General features: G+C 53.4%; 1 protein-coding gene across 1 annotated transcript; it reads right to left on the bottom strand.

Moving 5' to 3' along the window:
• Positions 1-6,444: 6,444 nt before the first annotated feature.
• REEP2 (receptor accessory protein 2) lies at positions 6,445-15,871 on the bottom strand. Its single transcript, XM_064276717.1, has 7 exons — positions 15,750-15,871; positions 15,271-15,347; positions 13,768-13,888; positions 13,484-13,597; positions 12,971-13,118; positions 12,726-12,856; positions 6,445-12,631 (listed from the first exon to the last, which is right to left on the bottom strand). The coding sequence occupies exons 2-7, from the start codon at positions 15,336-15,338 to the stop codon at positions 12,563-12,565; spliced, it is 651 nt and encodes a 216-aa protein (XP_064132787.1). The 5' UTR covers positions 15,339-15,347; positions 15,750-15,871; the 3' UTR covers positions 6,445-12,562.
• Between the last annotated feature and the right edge of the window lie 3,560 nt (positions 15,872-19,431).

Here is a 19,431-nt window from a genome sequence, read left to right as displayed (position 1 = left end):
GAACAGGGATTCCAGGAATGGAAAGCTCCGCTCTAGCTCTGTATCCAGGGGAGATGCTGTTTTTTTCTGAATTTAAAAAGAAAGCAGAAGGTGCGTGTATGGAAGAAGGGTGCTGACGATACCGGGGTCGGAGGGGGTGGGTCAGGCCAGAGTTCAAGGTCAGGGGGTTTGAATAGGGGAACTCTCTTGGGCTTCATCCCTCTGTATGCTCCCCCTTACCCCACACAAATTTTCTTATAAAAATCGGCTTAAGGAATCCAGCAATGAACCAGGATGGTCTCTGGGTCTTGCCTCTGGGCTCTAGGTTTGGGGTCCCCGTCCCAGGGACCATGGGGGAGGGGTGACACTTCCACTGTCCACCTATGTGCTAATTTATGGCAGGAGTGATGCCGCTCTCTGAGGCCTCCTGCTGCAGGGCAGGAAGGGCAGGCCAGGGAGGTTCGCACGGCCCTGTGTTAGAATGCTCATTTTGCCATAAGTGGGGTACCTTTTGGCCAAGCTTTTTGTATCTTCCTCTCCTCGACTGTGAAATTGGGTTAATATTAACGATATCCACATTGAAGGATTGTTGTGAATACAAACTTTCACAGGCTGCCATCTGTGAATTCCCAAAGCACAGTGCCTAACTTGCAGTTGGCATTTGATAAACAGTGGCTACTGTTATTTTCAGGGGGTTTGAACCGATCTGGTCACCCACAGGTCACCCACCCATCCTCAGCCTCCAAGCAAACCCCAGAGCTCCTATTCTGAAAAGTTGTCTAGAGAGGGAGAAACATTCCAGTTCTAACACAGGAAACATTGTCCCTAAAAGCTAAGCTGAATCCTTCTTGCTGTGGTAGAACATCATATCCTGGAGCAGTTTTTCAACCTTGACTGTGCGGCAGAATCACCCATGGAATTCTGAAAAAGAAAGGTTTTACTCTAGACCAACTGAATCACAATCTTCAGGAGTGGAATCCTGAGTGTGTGAGCTCAAGAAAATGAGCAGGGCCTCAGCCTGGGCTCCCTGAGGTATCCCTGGGGCTAGAGTAAGCCAGTTCCCTTGATTCTAATGTGCAAGCTGACCTAAGGTATCTTTAGGTCCTCATTGAAGCTGGGCACTGGAAATCCTTGTAGTCTGCAACTTTTGTTTTGCCTACCCAACATCAATTCCCCTTTCTTTTCATAACTACTTCTCAGCCAGTAATTTCCTTTGGGAAACCACCCCAATCAATGTGGTTGGGAGATGACTCCACCCTAGATCTAGGAATGGATATGTAACTCAGGCCTGGCTATTCATCTAGGATGCATTAATCTCCCCAGCCATAGTGATTGATACAAGGTGGGCACAGGACCCAAACCAGACCGATGAGAATCACTTCAGGGCCTTTTTCTGGAATTCTCCAGAAAGAGGAATTCTCTCCCCACCCCCCTCCGGCCCCATGGTACTAAGCCAATAGAATAAGCCTGGAGGCCATCTTGCCCCCAGGACTGGAGAACCTACCTCCAATGCAGAGGAAATCACAGAAGAGAGACACACACAAAGAGTAGGTCCCTGGACTCAGCCTGGTCTTTCTAGTTATTTAAGCCAATTAATTATTTTTTAATTTAATCCAGTTTGAGTTCAATTTCTGTTACTTGCAACAGGTTCTGATTAATACGCTCATTATCAACAATGACAAAAAAATTTTCTGTGGGTAAGGCCTGGGAGTAGGGACTAAAACATAGACTCCTGCCTCTAAAGAGCTTCTACAGTTCAGTAGAAGGGAGCCTGAATTCTCTGTTACAAGAGAACTAAGAATAGAAAGCTAGCCACCAAGAGCCAGTGACTATAAGGAACATAGGAGATAAGAGGAGGAGGGAGAGATTCCAGGGGGCCTTGAGGAAGGCAGAGAAGATGAAGAGGATTTGGAGGAGAAAGAACATGAGAAGGACCAAATTTTGAGGTGAGGAAGTGAGAGTCTATTTCAGGCAGGGGATGGGGGTGGGGGTGGGGTTGCCAGGAGGGCCCATGTGTGGTCTGTCTGGGGAAAATGGGGCAAAGGAGAGAGGGTTCTACTGGGGAGTTGTAGGAGGCAGGATTTAATAAAATAGTCATTCTTTTAAAAAAGGTTTATTGGTCTCATATAAATAATTATTTAAAAGAGCTCAATGCTCATGGCAAACATTCTTTACTAAGTTAGCTATACTGTTGTTTAAAGATTACTCTGAAGCATAGATGAGTTTAGGGGGTAGTGAGTCTAAGTCAACGGTGGTAAAACAATACAGGTAGAGGTAGAATGGTGACACAATGTGAAGAATGTAACCAATGATATTGAACTGTACACGTAGAAAGAAATGAATGGATGCATGTTTTGTTGCGTGTGTTTTCACCAAAATTTAAAGAAAGGTTTATTGTCCCCACTGCTTGTATCAGGCACTATGCTAAGTCCTGGGGATACCACAGTGAGGAAGGGCTTTTGCCCTCATGGGTTAGACAGAAATGAACAGTTCAGTAAATAAAAAGGATAATTTCAGATTATGGTAAGTGTAACACAGGAAACAAGAGAAGCGAGGGGTGAATTACAGGGGCAGGGCCCCTGGCAGGGAAAGGACAAAGGGGAGGTGAAAGAAGGCATTTACTCAAAGATACAGGATGACAAGGGAGTGTGGTGGGTGGAAGAGCTTTCCAGGCAGAGGGGGCAGCTGTGCAAAGGCCTTAGCAGGGAAAGAGCTTTGGCCATGATGAGTGTAGGACCTCAGGCTCAGGCGTGGGCAGCGAGAATGTTTAGGGCTCAAGCTGCCCCTCTCTACCCTCACTCTCCCTTGTTTGGCCCTCTACAGCTTGTACAGAAGGTGGCCTTCTGGGGTGTCCGCTCCTGGAAAGCAGCTTCTGCCTAGAAACAGTGGGAGGAGCTGACTCCAAGCTCCTACATGTTGCCCAGACTTTAGCCTCCCTGATATGGGACAACCGTGAGAAGGAAGGCTGGAAGGCCTCCTCCCTCGAGATCACGCTGCTGACCTGACTTCTCAGTTGCAGGGCTGAGGGCCTCTAAGTCATCCCCACTCTCCTCTGGTCTGTCTTTTGGCCAATGGCACACTTTTGTTCACTGTGATAGAGGACAAAAACCAAAAACCCATTGCTGTCAAGTCAATTCTGACTCATAGTGACCCTATAGGACAGAGTAGAACTGCCCTATAGAGTTCTCAAGGAGCACCTGGAGGATTTGAACTGCTGACCTCTCGGTTAGCAGCCGTAGCACTTAAGCACTATGCCACCAGAGTTTGGATTGGAGGACAGGGAAAGGAAGAGACATGGTGAAAAGAATTGGCCCCTCCCAAGGAGCTAAATCTCAGTTTGCCCTTGTGAGCACCAAAACTGTGACCGACAACCCAAATGGAACAACAGACCTGGAGCCTGAAGGAAACCAGGTTGAGAATAGGGAAGGCTCTTAGCACTTCTGCACTGTGGCCTGGGTGCCTGCTGGGCCTCAAGGGGTGCTTAGGGATGAGCCTGGAACTCTCAGACCTTGCTGGTCAGGTGACTGGTCTGCAGGCCTCAGCTGCTGTCTGCTCTCAGACTTTCCCTGCAGAAGGGAGAGTAGGAGGAAAAGGCAGAGGTGAGAGAAGAAATGACTTTGGCAATGGCAGCTGAGTCTCCAGGAGAAAACCAGTGGAAACCATCTATGCTTCGGACACCCAACCCGGGGCTGAGCAGGCTGCAGCTTTCAGAGAAAACAAGCCCCTTTTTCCACTGCCACTTCCTCCTCCCCAACCCTGGGCCACGTCAGCACCCACAAGTGCTGTGACTGGCCCAGGACTCAGGAAATGACTCTCTGGGAGTCTGTCTGGGGTGCTCGTCACACTTTCCGATGGCTGATGGCTCCACTGAAAACGTGGAGGGCCTGGCCTTGAGGGGTCTGGGGCAGCTCTTCTCCCACCCTGGGGGGGGGGGGTCTTTTTTTTTTTTTTTAATTGTGGTAAATATATATGTATCAAAACATTTGACATTTTGACAATCTTCACATGTACAGTTCAGTGACATTCATTGGTCTTGAGGGGTGAGAAGAAACATGAAGAGGTCAGGCATGGGGTGGGAACAGAAGGTAAACAGAGAGGGTAGGAGAAATAGCAGGTCATGAAGACAGGGGAGATGAGAGAGATTCCTCCCAGAGTGTCACCATGTGAAGCTAGCATGTCTAATCCAGTTACAGGTGGGGAGCAGAGTGCCAGGGAACTCTGAGCGCTAGGGTAGCTGGGGACAGACCAGATTCTGAGAGGGCACATGCCAAGCCATGCTGAGGTCTGGCCCAGAGGGTCCCCTGGGCTCTGAAGAGGGTACCTGGCCTGCTCTGGACAGTTAGTCTGGGGCTGCAGGTGGGGAGTTCTTCCTGAGAGGAGAAGGGTCTGGACTGCTGTCCTCAGAGTCTGCCTGAGGGGTAGGACGGAGTTAGGTTAGGCCTGAAGTGGCAAACACTGGGGCATAATCTCCTGAGGAGGGGGTGAACCTGTCCTCCATTGGGTCTGCTCAGGCAAGATGGAATGGGTAGAGGTAGGTGAGCACTTAGTTAGAGCTCTCTAGGTCCTCTCTGTCCCTAGAGTGCACCACAGGTGCAGAAAGAGACCACTGTCCTTGGGTGTCAGTCCCTCCGCCCTAGGCTGGGCAGCCCTGCTCCCAGGCCGGGGTCTAGTAGGACCCTGGGCTCAGAGAACAATCCAGACCAGCCTGAGGCTTCTTTGCTCCCCCACCTCCAGCTGAGTGTGGAGCAAAGCTGGCTGCAGAAATCTCTGGAAGCTTGTTGGGCAGGCAGAGGGAGAGGAGCATTACATAAGAGCCCACTGATGTTCAGGAAGTGGAGAGCAGCCTTTAGATTAGAAAGGCAACGTTGCCATCCAGCCCAGAAAGGCAGGAATAGCAACGGCTGTTATTTCTGGCCCCTCACCACCACCCAGTCCTGGGGCCGCTCTGCTCCTTGATGGGTGAACTTGGACTCTGCAGACCTGGTGGGGATGGTGGCAGGCGATGGAGGGGGTGGGCAGCACCTGGGGTTCCCTACTTTGACACTGCCCCCAGCCCACATGCCAGGATGCAGCAAAAACAGCAATAATACTGTCAGTGGTGCTTGTTTCCTGGAATTTTCCTTCATCTCTGGGTGCACTCTCCACCCTCACTCCCCGACACATTCACTACGTGACAGGCTCTGTGCTAAACAGCTGACAGGCATTTAGTCCTCACAGTGTCTTATGAGGTAGGTACCATTCTCACTCCCATTTCACTGATGAGGAAACAGGCTCAGAGAGGGCAGGCGACTTGTGCAAGGTCACAGAGCCAGGATCCCAACTCAGACAGTCTGATCTCAGAACCCTCTAGCTGAACCCCAGCTCACACCAAGAACTGTTCTCTGGGGTCCCAGGATGAATCAGACCCCTACAAGGGTTTCTGAGTCAAATAGGGAAGACAGACATATTTTAATTAATTCATTCAACAATTATTTACCAAAAACTGTGGGCATACTCTAGGCATTAAAGACACAAAGAGAGGTAAGGGAGGTATCCCTTTTTTGCAGCTCACAGCCTAGCAAATAAGCAATTACAACAGTGTGATGCATGTTATAATGGGGGGAGCGCAGAAACTGTGGGAACCCCTAATCCAGGTCCCAGACCACTGAAGTGATTCCCAGGCAGAGAATCAGGTTGGCTTTTTTAAATAATCAAGGAAGCCTGGGTCGGGGAGGGCAGGTGGTGAGACCAAGTAGTCATCCACGCAAGAGTCCAGGTGAGGGGGTGAGGCTGGCTGGATCAGCCCCAGCTATCACCGGGACTCCTCTCATGTGCCGCCAAGTCAGAGGCAGGAAGACAGCAAGGAAAACTGACATCCAAATCTACTGGCAGGTGGTTCAGCCCAAGGGGGCGTCCCATTTCCCTTGGTGCGGTGGCAATAGGGTGGTTAGGGAGGCTGGATGGGAGGGTTCTCTTTTTTTGTTTCTCCTCCAAGTACCCTTGTATCTACTACACTCACATGGGAGCCCTGTGTTAGGATAAAGTTACAATGAGTGACTGAAGAGGAAGCTGGCACCCAGAACCAGGAGGAAGAGCTTCCATCCAAAAGATCACATTGACAAGTGGTGATAAGAGGGAGGGAGTATCCCCTCCCATCCCTAGAACTCCCGCAGAAGGGTCTTTGCTTAACTCTGGGCAGAGGCAGCACTCTGTTCCTACCAGGAGGCAAATGGAGGGATCTTTGGAACTTCCAGGACCCAGCTCCCCTCAGGTCCAGCTGCAGAGAGGCCATCATGCAGATGATGGCATCTTGAAGCTGACATGGGACTCTGTTTTTATTCATCATCCAGAGGGAGTGACCTCGAGTCATCACAAGAGGGATTAAAGTGTGATTTAAGAAATTCATGGGTTCCTATATACCGGTAGCAGCATCTCTGTCTCTGGATATTTTTTAAGAACCAGAGAATCCTTTGTTACCCCCAAATCCCCACCCCCCAGACTGGGTAATGCCTGCAGTGGCTAAACTGGTCTAGGAAAGAGGCTTTAGGGGTCACCCTGGGTTGATAGGCAACCCTGGTTGCACAGTGGTTAAGGGCTACAGCTGCTAACCAAAAGGTCGGCAGTTTGAATCCACCAGGTACTACATGGAAACCCTATGGGGCAGTTCTACTCTGTCCTTTAGGGTCTCTATGAGTGAGAATCGACTCGAAGGCAATGGGTTTTGTTTTGTCTTCTGGTTTCTGGGGTGATAGTTCTGGGCTGGTTTATTTTTAGGAGCTGAGTAATGGGGTTCCACTGCCTTCTCTTGGGCTCTGGGTACCCCCCAGCCTGGACCCAACTTTCTCCTTTCTCTGACAACATTCAGGCTGTCTCACTTTTTTTCTCCCAGGCTAAATCGGGAGTGTGAAACTGCTCTTCCTCCCAATTTAGCTTTTGAATTAAAGTGAGAACTGAATGTGGCTGGAAAGCTGACTCCCATCTGTGTGAGGGTTAGAGAGAGAAAAGGAGAGAGCAAGCACGGCACATGCTGGGGGAGCCAGAGCAAGGGTAGCTGACCTGGGCAGCTCCTGTATAGATCAGACACCCCTCCTCAGGAGTGGGCAAACTGCTCAGCAGAGAGACACTGAGATATGAAGGGTGGTGTTTTTCCAGGAGGGGAAGAATGCTGCGGGAACTTCATTCAAACGTTCCACAAAGATGTGCTGAGTGCTTATCGTGTGCCAGGCCCTGTGCTAAATGCAGGGGAAACAGCGGTGAACCAGGCCGACCCATTGCCTAACCCCTCACCCACTCCTGGCTTTCAGTCTGGTGGGGAAACAGCCAGGAAATAGGCAATGGGCAAACAGGGTGATGTGTGGTGGGGGAGGGGAAGGGTGCAACAGGGCTTGGAGGGGCACCTGACAGTTTGGGAGTGTGGCAGGGGAGTCACATCTGAGCTGAGAGCTGAAGCACACACAGGAGCTGACTAAGTGAAGCTGAGAACAGGAGTGCTTCAGGTAGAAGGAACTGTGCATGCAAAGGTTTGAGTGGGCCTGGCTTTTGCAAAGGAGGGAGCTGATGCTCGGTGAGCTGGGCTCAAGAGGACTCAAGAGCTTCCACTGGTTCCTCCTACTCTCCACCTCCCCTTCCTTCTCTCTCCATCCCTTCTTCCAGGAGAACAAAACCAGATGAAAGTCATCTGGTCTTCAGAAGTCTAGGAGTCCCAGAAGCTCAGGCTCCAAATAGTTGAGGTGCAGGGGATGGGGGCTGAGGCCTTTGCCTCTTTCTGAGTCCGCCACTTAGAAAACTGGAACCGGCAGGTTCAAGATGCTGATGGAGGAGAGGAAACGATACCTCGACCACATTATGGGAAACAAAGGTAACAGGAAGGGTCTCTGCTTGGTTTAGCTTACCCCATCCTTCCCTGGGAAGCTGCCCCATCTGCTCACCTGGCTGAGACCATCACTGGTTCATTTATTCTCAGCTGATGGGGCTGAATCATGTTTCTAGATGAGGTTTTTGACAAAGAATGACCTGCTGTTAGGGGAGACAGGAAAGAGCTGTCTAGGGGCAAGGGACAGGGGCGTGCATTGCCCTGTCAGACTTCAAGCTCCCCATTGACAGGCACAGCTAAGCGATGCTGGTGTAAAACTCACCATCAATATTTCAGGCAGCATTATTTATTAATCATTCATCTGGCTGTGACAAAAGGAGAGGGTTATTCATAGGGGATGCAAGGCTGGTGGGGTCAATTTAGGAAGGAGGTCAGGGAAAGGTAGACCAGTGAGGAGCCCCACCCTTGGCCCCTGCAAAAATGCCCTGGGATGCTAGGGCTTGGGGACTAGGGTCTTTGTCTCCTCTTTCAACCCCACAGTACCCCAAATGGAAATAAGGGAAGGGGCAGAGAAACCTGGGCCAGGCCTGTGACTGCCACTGTGGCCCTTATGGAGGTCATATCCAGGGAAACTGCAGCTGCGTGAACTTCCCTCACCTCTGGTGTTCCCTACCCTCTCTGCCCTGCCCAGGTCTGTCCCTCTCCCCACCTGTCCCTGAAACCAGCTCCAGCCGCCTCTCTAGATGCCACTTTAGAATCCCAGGCTGGGTCCCTTAGGCTGCAAGGCCCTCTCAGATTAGCCTGGCAATGTCCCTGCTCCTGGTCCTCATCCCAAGGTAGTGTCTGCCTTCCTGATCTGACCATCTCCTGTGGGAAGTGAGCAGGTGTACGTACACACGCAGGATGGGTTTAGGAAGCTGGGAGCGATTACTCGAGAATCCACAGGCGTTCTGTCCTGTCCACCAACAGGGGTGTTTTTCTTCATGAGCCTCCAACTCCAGGGAGTAGAGTGTGAGGCCCTCTGCTTGCCTAAGGCCGTGCAGGAGGCTGGCTGCGGGAGAAGGATGTCTCCCCCAAGGAGGGGGGAATCTTGCACTGGGAGGGAGCTGCGCCATCTAGTGGGCTTTTTCCCTCCCTGCAGGTGTCTCTCCCACACATCGTTGCTTCTAGCTAACATCTGCGAGATGCGACCCGGGAGGACCAAAATGAAGATAGCTGTCTGGGTCTGAGGATTCAAGGTGCCCCTTTCCCCCAGGCAAACCAGACCCAGGTCAGAGAGGAAAGACTACGGCAACCGAGAAGATCAGGGAGTGATCTTGTGCTGGCTGAAATTTAAGGCAATGGGGACCAAACCAGAGGTTACAACAGAAGAGATTGAGGTTAGGGAGGGTGCTGGAGATATTTTGCTCTTTAGGGGTTTTTATCTGGCTCCTGGAAGCCAGCAGGGGCTTCTGGCCTGGAAACAGCCTCCTCTTATCATCACGGATGCACCAGACGTGGAGACGGGACCCACAGAGCCACCCCTCCTCCTCTGCCCGCCCCCCTCCCTCCAGGCCATGCAAGGCGGGGCTCAGCTCTGCTGATCAGAGCGAGAGCTGGCACAGGCTGGAGCTGCTGGCTTTCCTCTGACATCACAGCATGGAAATCCCATTTTGAGCAGGTTCTCTGGGTGTGGGCACCCACGAGGGAGGGAGGGGAAGCCAGCTGAAGCAGCTTGAGGCTTAAGGCTATCATAGACAGGGGCCTTATTCTTAGAGGGCTGTCCAATATCCCTAAGGAGGCCTGGGCATGGGACACAGGGTTAGACCTCAGTTCCAGCCTCTACTCCAAAGCCATTACCTCTCAACACTCCCCAGCGACCCAGCCAGTGATCAAGCCCACACTGACTGCACCCTCCACAGAGCTCTGACCTTACACTTCTGTCCTGACATCTCTTTCCCACTTCATTGGTCTGGAAAAATCTACTGAGGCAGAGGGCAGAGGACAGGTTGTCCCAGGGGATGAGGAGACAGCAAGACGTCGCCTAGACCCAGAGATGTCCCATCAGCCTCTTCCCAGGAGCCTTTCTACCCATTCTTTTTTGGTACCCTTTATCTCCCCTCTCCTCCTCTGTACCACAGGGGCTTAGGCTCTATGCCTAGAGCTCTAGAAGCCTGGATGTTTCCATGGCAACAAACCAATGAGCGTGGAAATCTAAGCATGTTCCTGTGGACATGGTGAAACCCAGATGTGCATGGAGAACTGTGGGATCTGGCAGTGACCTCCTTAGCCACCAGTCACTGTGGGTGCAAGCATATGTATCTGAGTGTGAGCCTTTGAGTATGTGCGCGAGGTATGCAGCAAATGGGATTTAGGTTACAGAGGTCCTAGCCTGGTTTCCTGGCCATGTGGTAGCTGCTAGCAGGGGACTGCAGCATCTTACTCTCTGGGGATTTTTCTAGAACAACAGAACCTCTCCCCTGAATTCTGTCCTGGCACCTTCCCCTCTTTTCTGATAGAGAAGTGGGTCACATTGCTCAGAGGCCAATGGTGAAAGGAATGACCTCTAGAGGATTCCAGGGAAGATGAGAGGGGTAGCTCACATCCTGCCCCCACCATGACCTCATTTCAAGAGGCTAGCTTAGCTCAAGTGTGGTGGGAGGACACGCCCCTCTGATGCCAAGACAGGGGCCAGCCTGGGTTCCAGAGCCTGGGTCCAAGTCCCCACTCACATCCCCTCATGTTCTGCTTCCTCCATTTTCCCTCCACAAGGCTGAGTTGATATTTCTCTGCTCAGCTCTCCCTCCCTCCCTCTCCATTCTTTTCCTTTGTCTTCCTCCAGTCCTTCCCCTTCTCCTGGGTTCTGGCCTCCCAGAATCTCATTCTCAGCCAATTTTGTTTCTTGCCCCCTGGTGACTATGGCTCTATCTCTGGAGGGAGGGCTCAGGCCCCATACCTGGCTGCCTCCCTCTTTCTTCTATCCTCCCTCTAGGCCAACAGTTCAGAGCTCACCCCCTCCCTGTCCTGGTACCACACCAAGGCTCGCCTCTTTGGACCCAGCCCTTGGTTTCCGGTCCTCCTTGCTGGCCCCCTTTTTTGATTCAGGAGCTAGTTCTTCCACAGCCCCTGTCTTAGTTTCTGATACCTGCCTCCTCCCTCTTCCCACCTGTTTCTTCCTCTCAGCTCTGGTTTACACACACATATACCCTCCCATCATTTCTTGGCCTTTCTAGGCACTGTGGCCACCCAACCCCCAGGCCCTGCCCAGAAGCCCTAAATCTCATTCTTTATTCCCTGGGGGCCTCCTCAGAGTTTTTGTCCCCAGAGCCTACACCTGGCACTTTTGGTGTGGTACCAGAAAGCCCATTGGGGGAGGGGGCCTCAGGGCTGGATTCCGAAGACTAAGACAACCCTTGGCCCTTTTTTTTTTTTTTTTCCCCTTGACCTTTCTTAAGTCCTCGGTCCCTCCTAGGCCCCTGGCTCTATAAAAAAGAAAAATACTGAACCCCAAATATGTTTTTCCAGATGGAACCAACTGAAAATCAGAGATCCTGGGGTTCACCAGTCTGACTTCTCTTCTCCCAACCCCCCTGCCCTGGCTGGGCCTTATCTCTCACCTGTGGACTGGACGGGGCAAGAACAAAGCACAGAGGCCCCAAAACATGAAGTGCCAGAGTTTGGTTTATTGGTTCATCCAGTGTCAAAGGTACAATGTTCACCCTCTTTCCACAGAATTGGGAGTACCTTGGCTCCTGAAGCTTTTCTTGTCCACATGTTACTCCTGACCCTGACTGAAACCAAGGCAGAAGCTGGGGCAGGATGTGAGGTGAAGCTGGGCTCTGGCAGGGTCTGCTCACAGAGGGCCCAGTCAGCTTGGCACAAGAAGAATGCCTGAGGGGAGGGAGGAGGATGGGCCTCCAGGTGAAGAGGCAAGTTGCCAGCTCAGCAGGGGCCCCTACAGTTGCCTGAGGGGTTGAGGAGCCCAGTCCAGGGGCAATGCAGGACAGAGGACGAGGTGTGAGGCCCCTTGGAGCCCATTTTCTCATGGGCTGGAGTTCACCAAGGCTCAGCCATTAGGCAGGAGGGATGGGAAGGGGAAAGGGCCAGCTGGTTGTGGGGCTGGGAAGGGAGAAGGGGGGAGGGGGAAGGTCCTTTACCCAAGCTTCTCCCAGCGCTAGATCCAGAAAGATGCACTCATGTGAGCATGCGTGCACACACACTCCCACACACACCCCTGGAAACCCCACTTCTTTTTCTTAGTGGGGACATGTGGTAGGTACATAGCCAGGAAAGAACCCCCCTGCTGCAGCTCCAGCTTGGCCATTCTGTCATTTATGCACACACCAATCTCCACCCCAGATGGCTGAAGCCTGGAGGCCCCTGCCCAGGTTGCCCAAGGCCTTCCCTACTCACTCCCTCTCTCTCAGATAGTTCATGTGGGCTGTGCCCCCTCCCTGGGGAGAATAGTGGGGACATGCTAGGATCTCAGAGAAGGGGATGGCCATGGTCTTCAGCAAGGCACTGGGTGGGCGGAAGAATAATGGTGCAGGCTCCCAGGAGCCCCCACCTCCTTGGGCGCTCGGTCCTCAGCCCCTGGTTCAGCCTCTACCCTCAACCCTCACAGCAGGGCCTCCCTCCTATTTCCCAAGCCCTTTCCAGAGAAGCAGCCACTGGGGCAGGCACCAGAAATAGCCATCTGAAGGTGCCCCTGGGCCTGAGACATCTGGGCCACTGGCACAGCTGTAGAGCAGGGGCTGGGGGTGGGGCTGAGGCTTTCTGCTTGCTCTGTAGCCTGCAGGGGGGTGGGGGACCTCAAGCTGAGTCGCCCCCACCAGAGGCCTTCTTCTTGGGCCGGGTCTTCAGCGTCTTGGAAGCCAGTGGCTGTGGGAAGGAGGGAGGAAAACAGAGGGAGAGAGCAAAACAGCTTGGAACCACCTTCTTCCATATTTCCCCAGGCTCTGGCCCATGCTCTCACCTCAGCTTTGGGCACTTTTTTGATGGATTTGACTCTCTTGGGGGCCTTGTCCCCTGTGTCATCCTCAGAGGTCTCTGTCCGGGGGTCAGCCTGGTTCATGCTAGACCTTAAACTCAGGGCAGGGTCATCTCCTGGTTGGGGGGAAAGGTGAACAGAGGTCTAGGTCTCTCTCCCACCTGGTCTCCCCTGGTCACAGCCACCCCCTCCCCCCCCCCCCCCCGCCCAGCCTAGGGCCCTGGCTGTACCTAAGTCCTCGATGGTGTCCAGGAGGCTGCCAGGGCCGGGTCGGAGGCGGCCATCAGGCCCCTGCAGGGGCAGTGCATCCTCATCCCGGATCAGGGTCAGGTCCTGCATGCTGAAGCTTCGGAGCTTCTCTGACAGCACCCCCTGGCCCTAGGGTCACCACCACGCACCGGGAGAGCCGAAGGAAAGGGGCGGGGTGGAGATAGAGGTCACCATGGTGCTGACAGCAGCCCCTGGGCTCAGCACTTCACCCACACTGTCCTCACCAAGTCCTACAAGAGTGCTGAGAGGATGGTGCCACATTTTCCTTTTTTACAGATAAGGAAACTGGCACAGAAGTAGAAGTGACTTGCCTGAGGTCACACAGCTGGAGAGTGGTAGAGCCAGGACTTGAACCCAGAGCTGTGCAAGCCCAAAGCTTCCACAGCCCTGAGGACAGGTAGACGCAAAGGGGGCCAGGGGAACAAGATCAACAAGCTGGGGGCCCTGGGAGTCCGGGTGTGCCCCCATCTCACCTTGGCAGCAGCTGTGACCGCAGCATTGGCGGCCAGGTTCAGGCCCCTTTTGCCCACCCTCATCATGGTCTCATAGCTTTTGTCTCGGGCCTGCGTGATGTACTCGTCAATCTCCTAAGGAGTCAATGGGAAGAAGGAAGAAGTGAGGGGTGGGCCCTTCTGGGGAGGACCTGCCCTGCCCTTGTTCACACCTGACAATGGCACCGAAAGGTTGCTTTAGGTTCCAGGCACCAAAGGGAAAGCCAGAAATGTATTTGGCTGCAGGCTGGGAGTGAGGGGCAAACCTTCTCCTTGTTGGACAGTGTTGGGTGCACGAACTTGCGGTAGAGCACGCTGGAGCCCTTGGTGTAAGGGGACAGCAGCCATATCACGAAGGCAATCTTGAGCTCAAAGTAGAAGGGGAACCTGTTGGGGGAGGTGGGACAGAGGCAAGTGGCAAAGCACAGGGCAAGGAGTCAGGAGGTATGCTGGCTCAGCAACACTATTCCCTGCCTGACCCTGGACAGCCTCCCCTGTATTAGCACACTGGGGTCACCATTGGCTCATGCAAATCATCATTATTAACTCCCAAGGCCACTGGGAGACTCAGCTGAGCCTCCAAATGGGAAGGTGAAAGGTGACCCAGAAGGAATTCCCCTTGGCAGCAGCTGTCCTTGTCCCTCCTCCCTCTAAGTCCCCACCCTCTCTTACAGATCATCCCATTCCCTCTGCCCTGGGATCAACACTATCCGAGGTGAGCTCCCTAAACCCTGCCAGGTCTACACCTGGGCCTTCGCCACCTTCCCTTCCTGCCCTCCCTCCCATGAAGCAGATGGGGGCTTCTCCAGCTGTGCACTGGATCCATCTCTTGCTGCCATGGCATGACCTTGCTTTTAAGGACTGGTCTCCATTCTCCACACTATAAACTCCTCCAGACCTTCCACACCCTCACAAGGCCGTCATGAAAGTCTCCTTCCCTTGTGTTAAGAGGTATCTATGATCACTACCCTGAGTTTCTAACCAGTTACTCTTCTAATCTAACCCTCTCCTTCCTCTGCCAGAACTGTTTTTTCTCAAAGGCCATAAGGCCTTCAGAAGCTACAAATGCAATAACCTTTTGTTCTCCACCCTTCTATAAAATTCTTCTGACTTCTAAGTACTGCACTTTACTAGTCCTCTCTTCCATGAGGCGTTTATTCATTCAATGAACATTTTTGAGCTCCTGCTGTACATATGTGGATGATTAAGACATATTCCCTGTCCTCAAAGTGCTCATGCACAGTCCAGTAAAAAAAAAAAACAAAACAAACCTGTTGCTGTTGAGTCGATTCCGACTCATAGCAACCCTATAGGACAGAGTAGAACTGCCCCATAGAGTTTCCAAGGAGCGCCTGGTGGATTTGAACTGCTGACCTTTTGGTTAGCAGCTGTAGCACTTAACCAGTATACCACCAGGGTTTCCCATAGTCCAGTAGTACCTGGAAAAAAGCCTTTGAAATACAAGCATCCAATGTTTATGGGATTGAATCACATCTCTATTTTACAAGTAGGAAAACTGAGGCACAGAGAGCTGTGATCTGCCCAAGGTTAGTGTGGCAGAAACAGGTCTCCTGAATTCCACTGTGGTGCTCTGGCTGCCAACAGAAAGAATGTGGGGGTTATGTCTCTGCTTATTCTGCTGACCAGGAATCCATGGGAACTTGGGGGAGCTCTACCCTGGGTCTCAATCTTCTGTCTGGCTGGCTGGGTGGAGCAAGTCAGAGGCCCTAGACCCCGAGCTGCTGGGTAGGAGGGATGCTGGACCTCACCAGGAGAGCACGATATCCGTGAGTGTCTCTGCTGTGGTGAAGAAGGCAAAGACGATCCAGTACATCATCCATTTCACCTGAGAGTGCAGAGGGCCGTGTTCACTGGGGCCTGGGGCTGAGGGGCCAGGGACACCCACGAACGTAGCTCTGCCTACCAATCACTCCACAGCTGGGGGGTCATCCAGGACCCCAACTCTGTCCTATTGATCATGCCAGGCAGGGGGAATACCCAGGACTCCCTCCACCTCTGCCTACCAGCTATGCTGGGGGTATGGTGGGGAAAGGACTCCCAGGACCTTAACTTTGCCTGAAGATCACATCAGGGCTGGGGGAATGAAGACCCAGGACCGTCCTTTGACCCAAGATCTCCTTAGTGGCTGGCATCATTGTGACAAAGTCACCCCCATTTGTAATCTGACCCACTGTCCTCCCCCTCTGCTGTGTGGGTTGGGTGGGAGATGAAGGGGTCATACACTCACATATTCCTTTACGTTTTTTGTCTTCACGGCCTTGTAGGAAGAATAGGCTGGGTACAGGGTGCCAAAGATGAGCCTAGGGAGGTAGGCATGGTTACTGGGCCCCTTGAACAGGGGCAGTGGCCTCTCCCTCCCAGCACTGCATCAGTTCCTGGGTAGGTAAGGGGAGAAGGGACAGAACTCCAGAGTACCAGCTTGGCTGGAGTGATGAATTCAGGTCAGGGGTTAACAAGCAGTCAAGACTCAGGTGATATACATGCATGGAGACCCCCAGTCAGCTGGGGTGATTCCCCTCTTCCATTGCTCAGTTTTTCTCCAGCCCCTGAGGCACAGATGAGGCCAGTGTGGTTCCCTTAGCCAAGCTCCTTGGTTATGTATAAACATATCATGGGGAGTGGAGGTCTGTCACTGCCACGGGGATTTCTTCCTTCTTCAGACACCATGCCCACTGGTGCACATCTGCCCTTACCCTCTGCCGCCCTGTCTCAGAGCCAGGCTGGGCAGGGCCAGCTCTGCAGCGGAACTGGACACCACCTAACAGGGCACTCTGCCTGGCAGTCAGAAGCACCACTGTGGCCCTGGGGAGGAGAGGACACAGGGGCAGGAAGCCCTGGAAGGGGCACGGAAGTTAAATCCCCCTTGTAAACTCCCTCGGGGCCAGGCTCAGGGGAGGGCCCTGGCTGGAGTGGGGCCTGCTGGTGATCCCATTACAAACCACAGGTAAGACACAGGGTGAGGACAGAGAAGACTGATGCTCCTCAGGGAACTCACTGGAGCAGAAGAGAAGCAGCCACCCCGAAGGCTGCATGGAGGAACGAGGGCCCTGGCTTCCCTCTAGGGAGGTTTGTGGGGAGAGGAAGGTAGGGACCCCAGGGTGTCCAGAGGAAGCCAGGACAGAGGCATGTGACAGCACCAAATGGAGGAAAACGCAGCGGGGAGGAGTTGCTGGGGAGTCATTTCCCCAAGCTGGGGGCTGAGGGGCAGGGTCCTGAGCTAGGGCAGGGGTTTGCTCTGAGGCTGTGGGGAGTCCTTGTCAGATCCACGCCTTGACAATGTGTGGGTGGCCTGTTCCCACACAGACCTGCCTGATCAAGGCAGGATACTTCCAAATGGGTTTGTGCAGATTGGGTAAGGGGGCAGAATCCGCCACTAAAAGTCTGGGGTCATGGGGAATGGTTTCTCCTGCAGCCGGGGGAGGTGACAGGGGCATAGTTCCACGCTCTGGCTGGCAGCCTAGAATGAAGGCCGCCTAATGTTCTTCCCCCAGTGGCTTTCACAGTCCCAGGCTGAGCACATACATCCTCTTCCAGTCACCTCCCACACTTTGTCCTCCAAGCATCTTTGCTTGGAGATGTCCTCCCTGGGGGGTCGTAGGCCTTCAGGGCATGTGCCCTCACCCCCAGTCCCTTGACAACACCAGGAGCAGGGTCTGGGCCCTTTGGGAAGGCCAAGGGAGCTGGCTACGGCTCTAAGCTGTGGAATGGGTCCATGGGAGTGATGAGGCTCTGCCCTGCTCCCCACTCTTTTCAATTGCTCCTCTTCCCTCAGGGAGAGGAGGGCCCAGGTCTGGGGAGCTCCTCGAGCCAGACCTGCTACGTGGGGGAGGGGGCTGCCCGGCACTCCTTATAAATCAAGCCTTGTGGCTCAACCCTGATAATGGGGGACGGTGCAGGGTGGTCAATGGGGAAATTAAAAATTCAAGGGGTGGGTGACGTCCCTGGGAAGTCAGGCCTGTCATCCTCCCCCATGTTCCCTCCTCCCGTCCTGGGTCCCACACCTCTATGACCCTGGGGAGCACTAATAGGGACAACGCGCCTTTAGGTGGCTCTGCTGTATGAAGCCGCGGGAGAGTTCCAGCCCAGGCTTTAATACCCTCCCCCCCATCCCTAACCCCCATCACCCGGAGCCCCCCACGCCTCCCCCTAACGGGCCGCGCCCCGCCGCCGCCGCCGCCGCACTCACACCACCAGGCGGGAGATGATCCAGGACACCATGGCAGGGCCGGGCGGGGCGCGGGGCGGGGACCCGGCCCGGCCGAGGATGCAGCTGCCCGAGGCCGGGCGGCGGCAGCAGGAGCCGCAGTAACAGCAGCAGTAGCAGCCGCCGCGGGGGCAGCGGAGCGCGGAGTCGCCGCCGTTAAAGGGGAGGTGCCTGCCGCAGCGGCGGGCCGTGGGCGGTGGCGGCTCTTAAAGGGGAGGCCGCGGCGGCGTAGGCGGCAGCGGTGCGCCCCCTGCACCTGCTGTCGCCGGGCATGCGCCTCTGACCCTCTGTGCCCTGCCTTCCTCCAATCGCCTGTTCTTTCTTGGGTTCCACGTCCTGGGCTGAGGTCCACGGACACCTTCACGGTTCCATCAGCCCCAGTCCATCCGCTGCCCTGCCCACACCAGGCAGAAAGGCTTAAACAGCCCAGGAGAAACAATAGCTGTAATTTATTGAGTGCTTACTGTGTGCCAGGCCCTGTGCTAGAGTGTCACATCCATCATCTCAGTGAGTCCTTATGACCACCCTATAAGGCAGAGGTTATAATTATCCTCATTTCTAACATAAGGAAATGGGAAGCCTAGGGAGGTTCAATAATTTGCCCAGGGTTACAAAACCACTAAGTCATGTTGTTAAGATATGAAGCCAGGAAATTAACTTTAAACAGGCTATTTCCCCCAACTGTTGACTAGCAAACCCCCCCTCCCCCTGTAGACACCTATCCCAAAGCTCCTGCAGTCAAGGGTACAGCTGCACTGTCCACTCCTCCCCTTCTGCTTCCTAACCTTTGCAGGGGAACAGACCCAGGGGCTCCCAAAGGGGCACAGGAGGAGGTGACCTCTTCAAACAAAGGGAATAAAAAAAACAAACCAACCAATCAACCCCTGGTAGGTTATGGACCCAGGGTCTCCAGTTTCACCCCCATCAGCAAGCACTGGCTGCAGTGGACGCCCTAATTCTAAAACATTTATATTGAGAATGTAGGCTAGCTCATCTCCTGATTTTCACCAAAGCAACCAAGCTCCACCCTCCCCCTCTTTTGTATGCCATTGCTCTCCTTTTCTGTTCCATTTCAAAGCTTCTGCATTCCTCTACCCTTTATGTTGAATTGTAATCCTTCTAGTGACCACATCATCAACCCGTGCCCATCCAGGCTGAAAGGACATGCTCACAGTGCTGTATTTCAAAGAGTTACTGTCCTATTCAAACCCAGTATCCTTGAACCACACAATGGTCTATTTCCACCCTGATAATTATATTTTCAGGCTCAAACGTTTGGAAGATGTTTTTCCAACAGGCTCCAGGGAGGCAGCCTCTAACAACTCTCACTATTCTGTACACCTTCCTTTCCAAAGGGCCCTCTCTATTTGGAATGTAGTCTGTCCTCACTCCTCAAGCCACTTTGCTGCTTGATAAATAAAATTAAATCCCATTTGGGTATTCTCCTGACACTAAGGCAGATCCAGGGCTACATGTTTCATATGTGGTCAGTCAGGCCTTCTGCTTTGAGGAATCCCACAACTGACTGCCCAAAACCCTGATCAGGCCACACACTATGGCCTTCCCCCTTTCTCCCAGACTCTGCCTCAGGAAGGTAGGACCCCACCTTTCCCATTCCATTCACAGAGCATAAACTATGGGTAAACTCTTTCGTCCTCCTACCTTCTAACTCTTGTGGCCCCTTCCTCTCACCCCAAAACCCACA

Source organism: Loxodonta africana, chromosome 2 (assembly GCF_030014295.1).
Source record: "Loxodonta africana isolate mLoxAfr1 chromosome 2, mLoxAfr1.hap2, whole genome shotgun sequence".
Lineage (NCBI taxonomy): Eukaryota > Metazoa > Chordata > Mammalia > Proboscidea > Elephantidae > Loxodonta > Loxodonta africana.
The sequence above is the reverse complement of the archived record's forward strand: the minus strand, read 5'-3'. Positions and strand labels throughout refer to the sequence as shown.

Excerpts from the sequence above, each read along its gene's own strand:
- REEP2 (XM_064276717.1), bottom strand. The coding sequence starts at position 15,338 with ATGATGTACTGGATCGTCTTTGCCTTCTTCACCACAGCAGAGACACTC. Across the intron at positions 12,857-12,970 it reads GGACACCATCGAGGACTTAG|GAGATGACCCTGCCCTGAGT; the intron begins GTACAGCCAGGG and ends CCCCCCAACCAG. Across the intron at positions 12,632-12,725 it reads AAAAAGTGCCCAAAGCTGAG|CCACTGGCTTCCAAGACGCT; the intron begins GTGAGAGCATGG and ends TCCTTCCCACAG.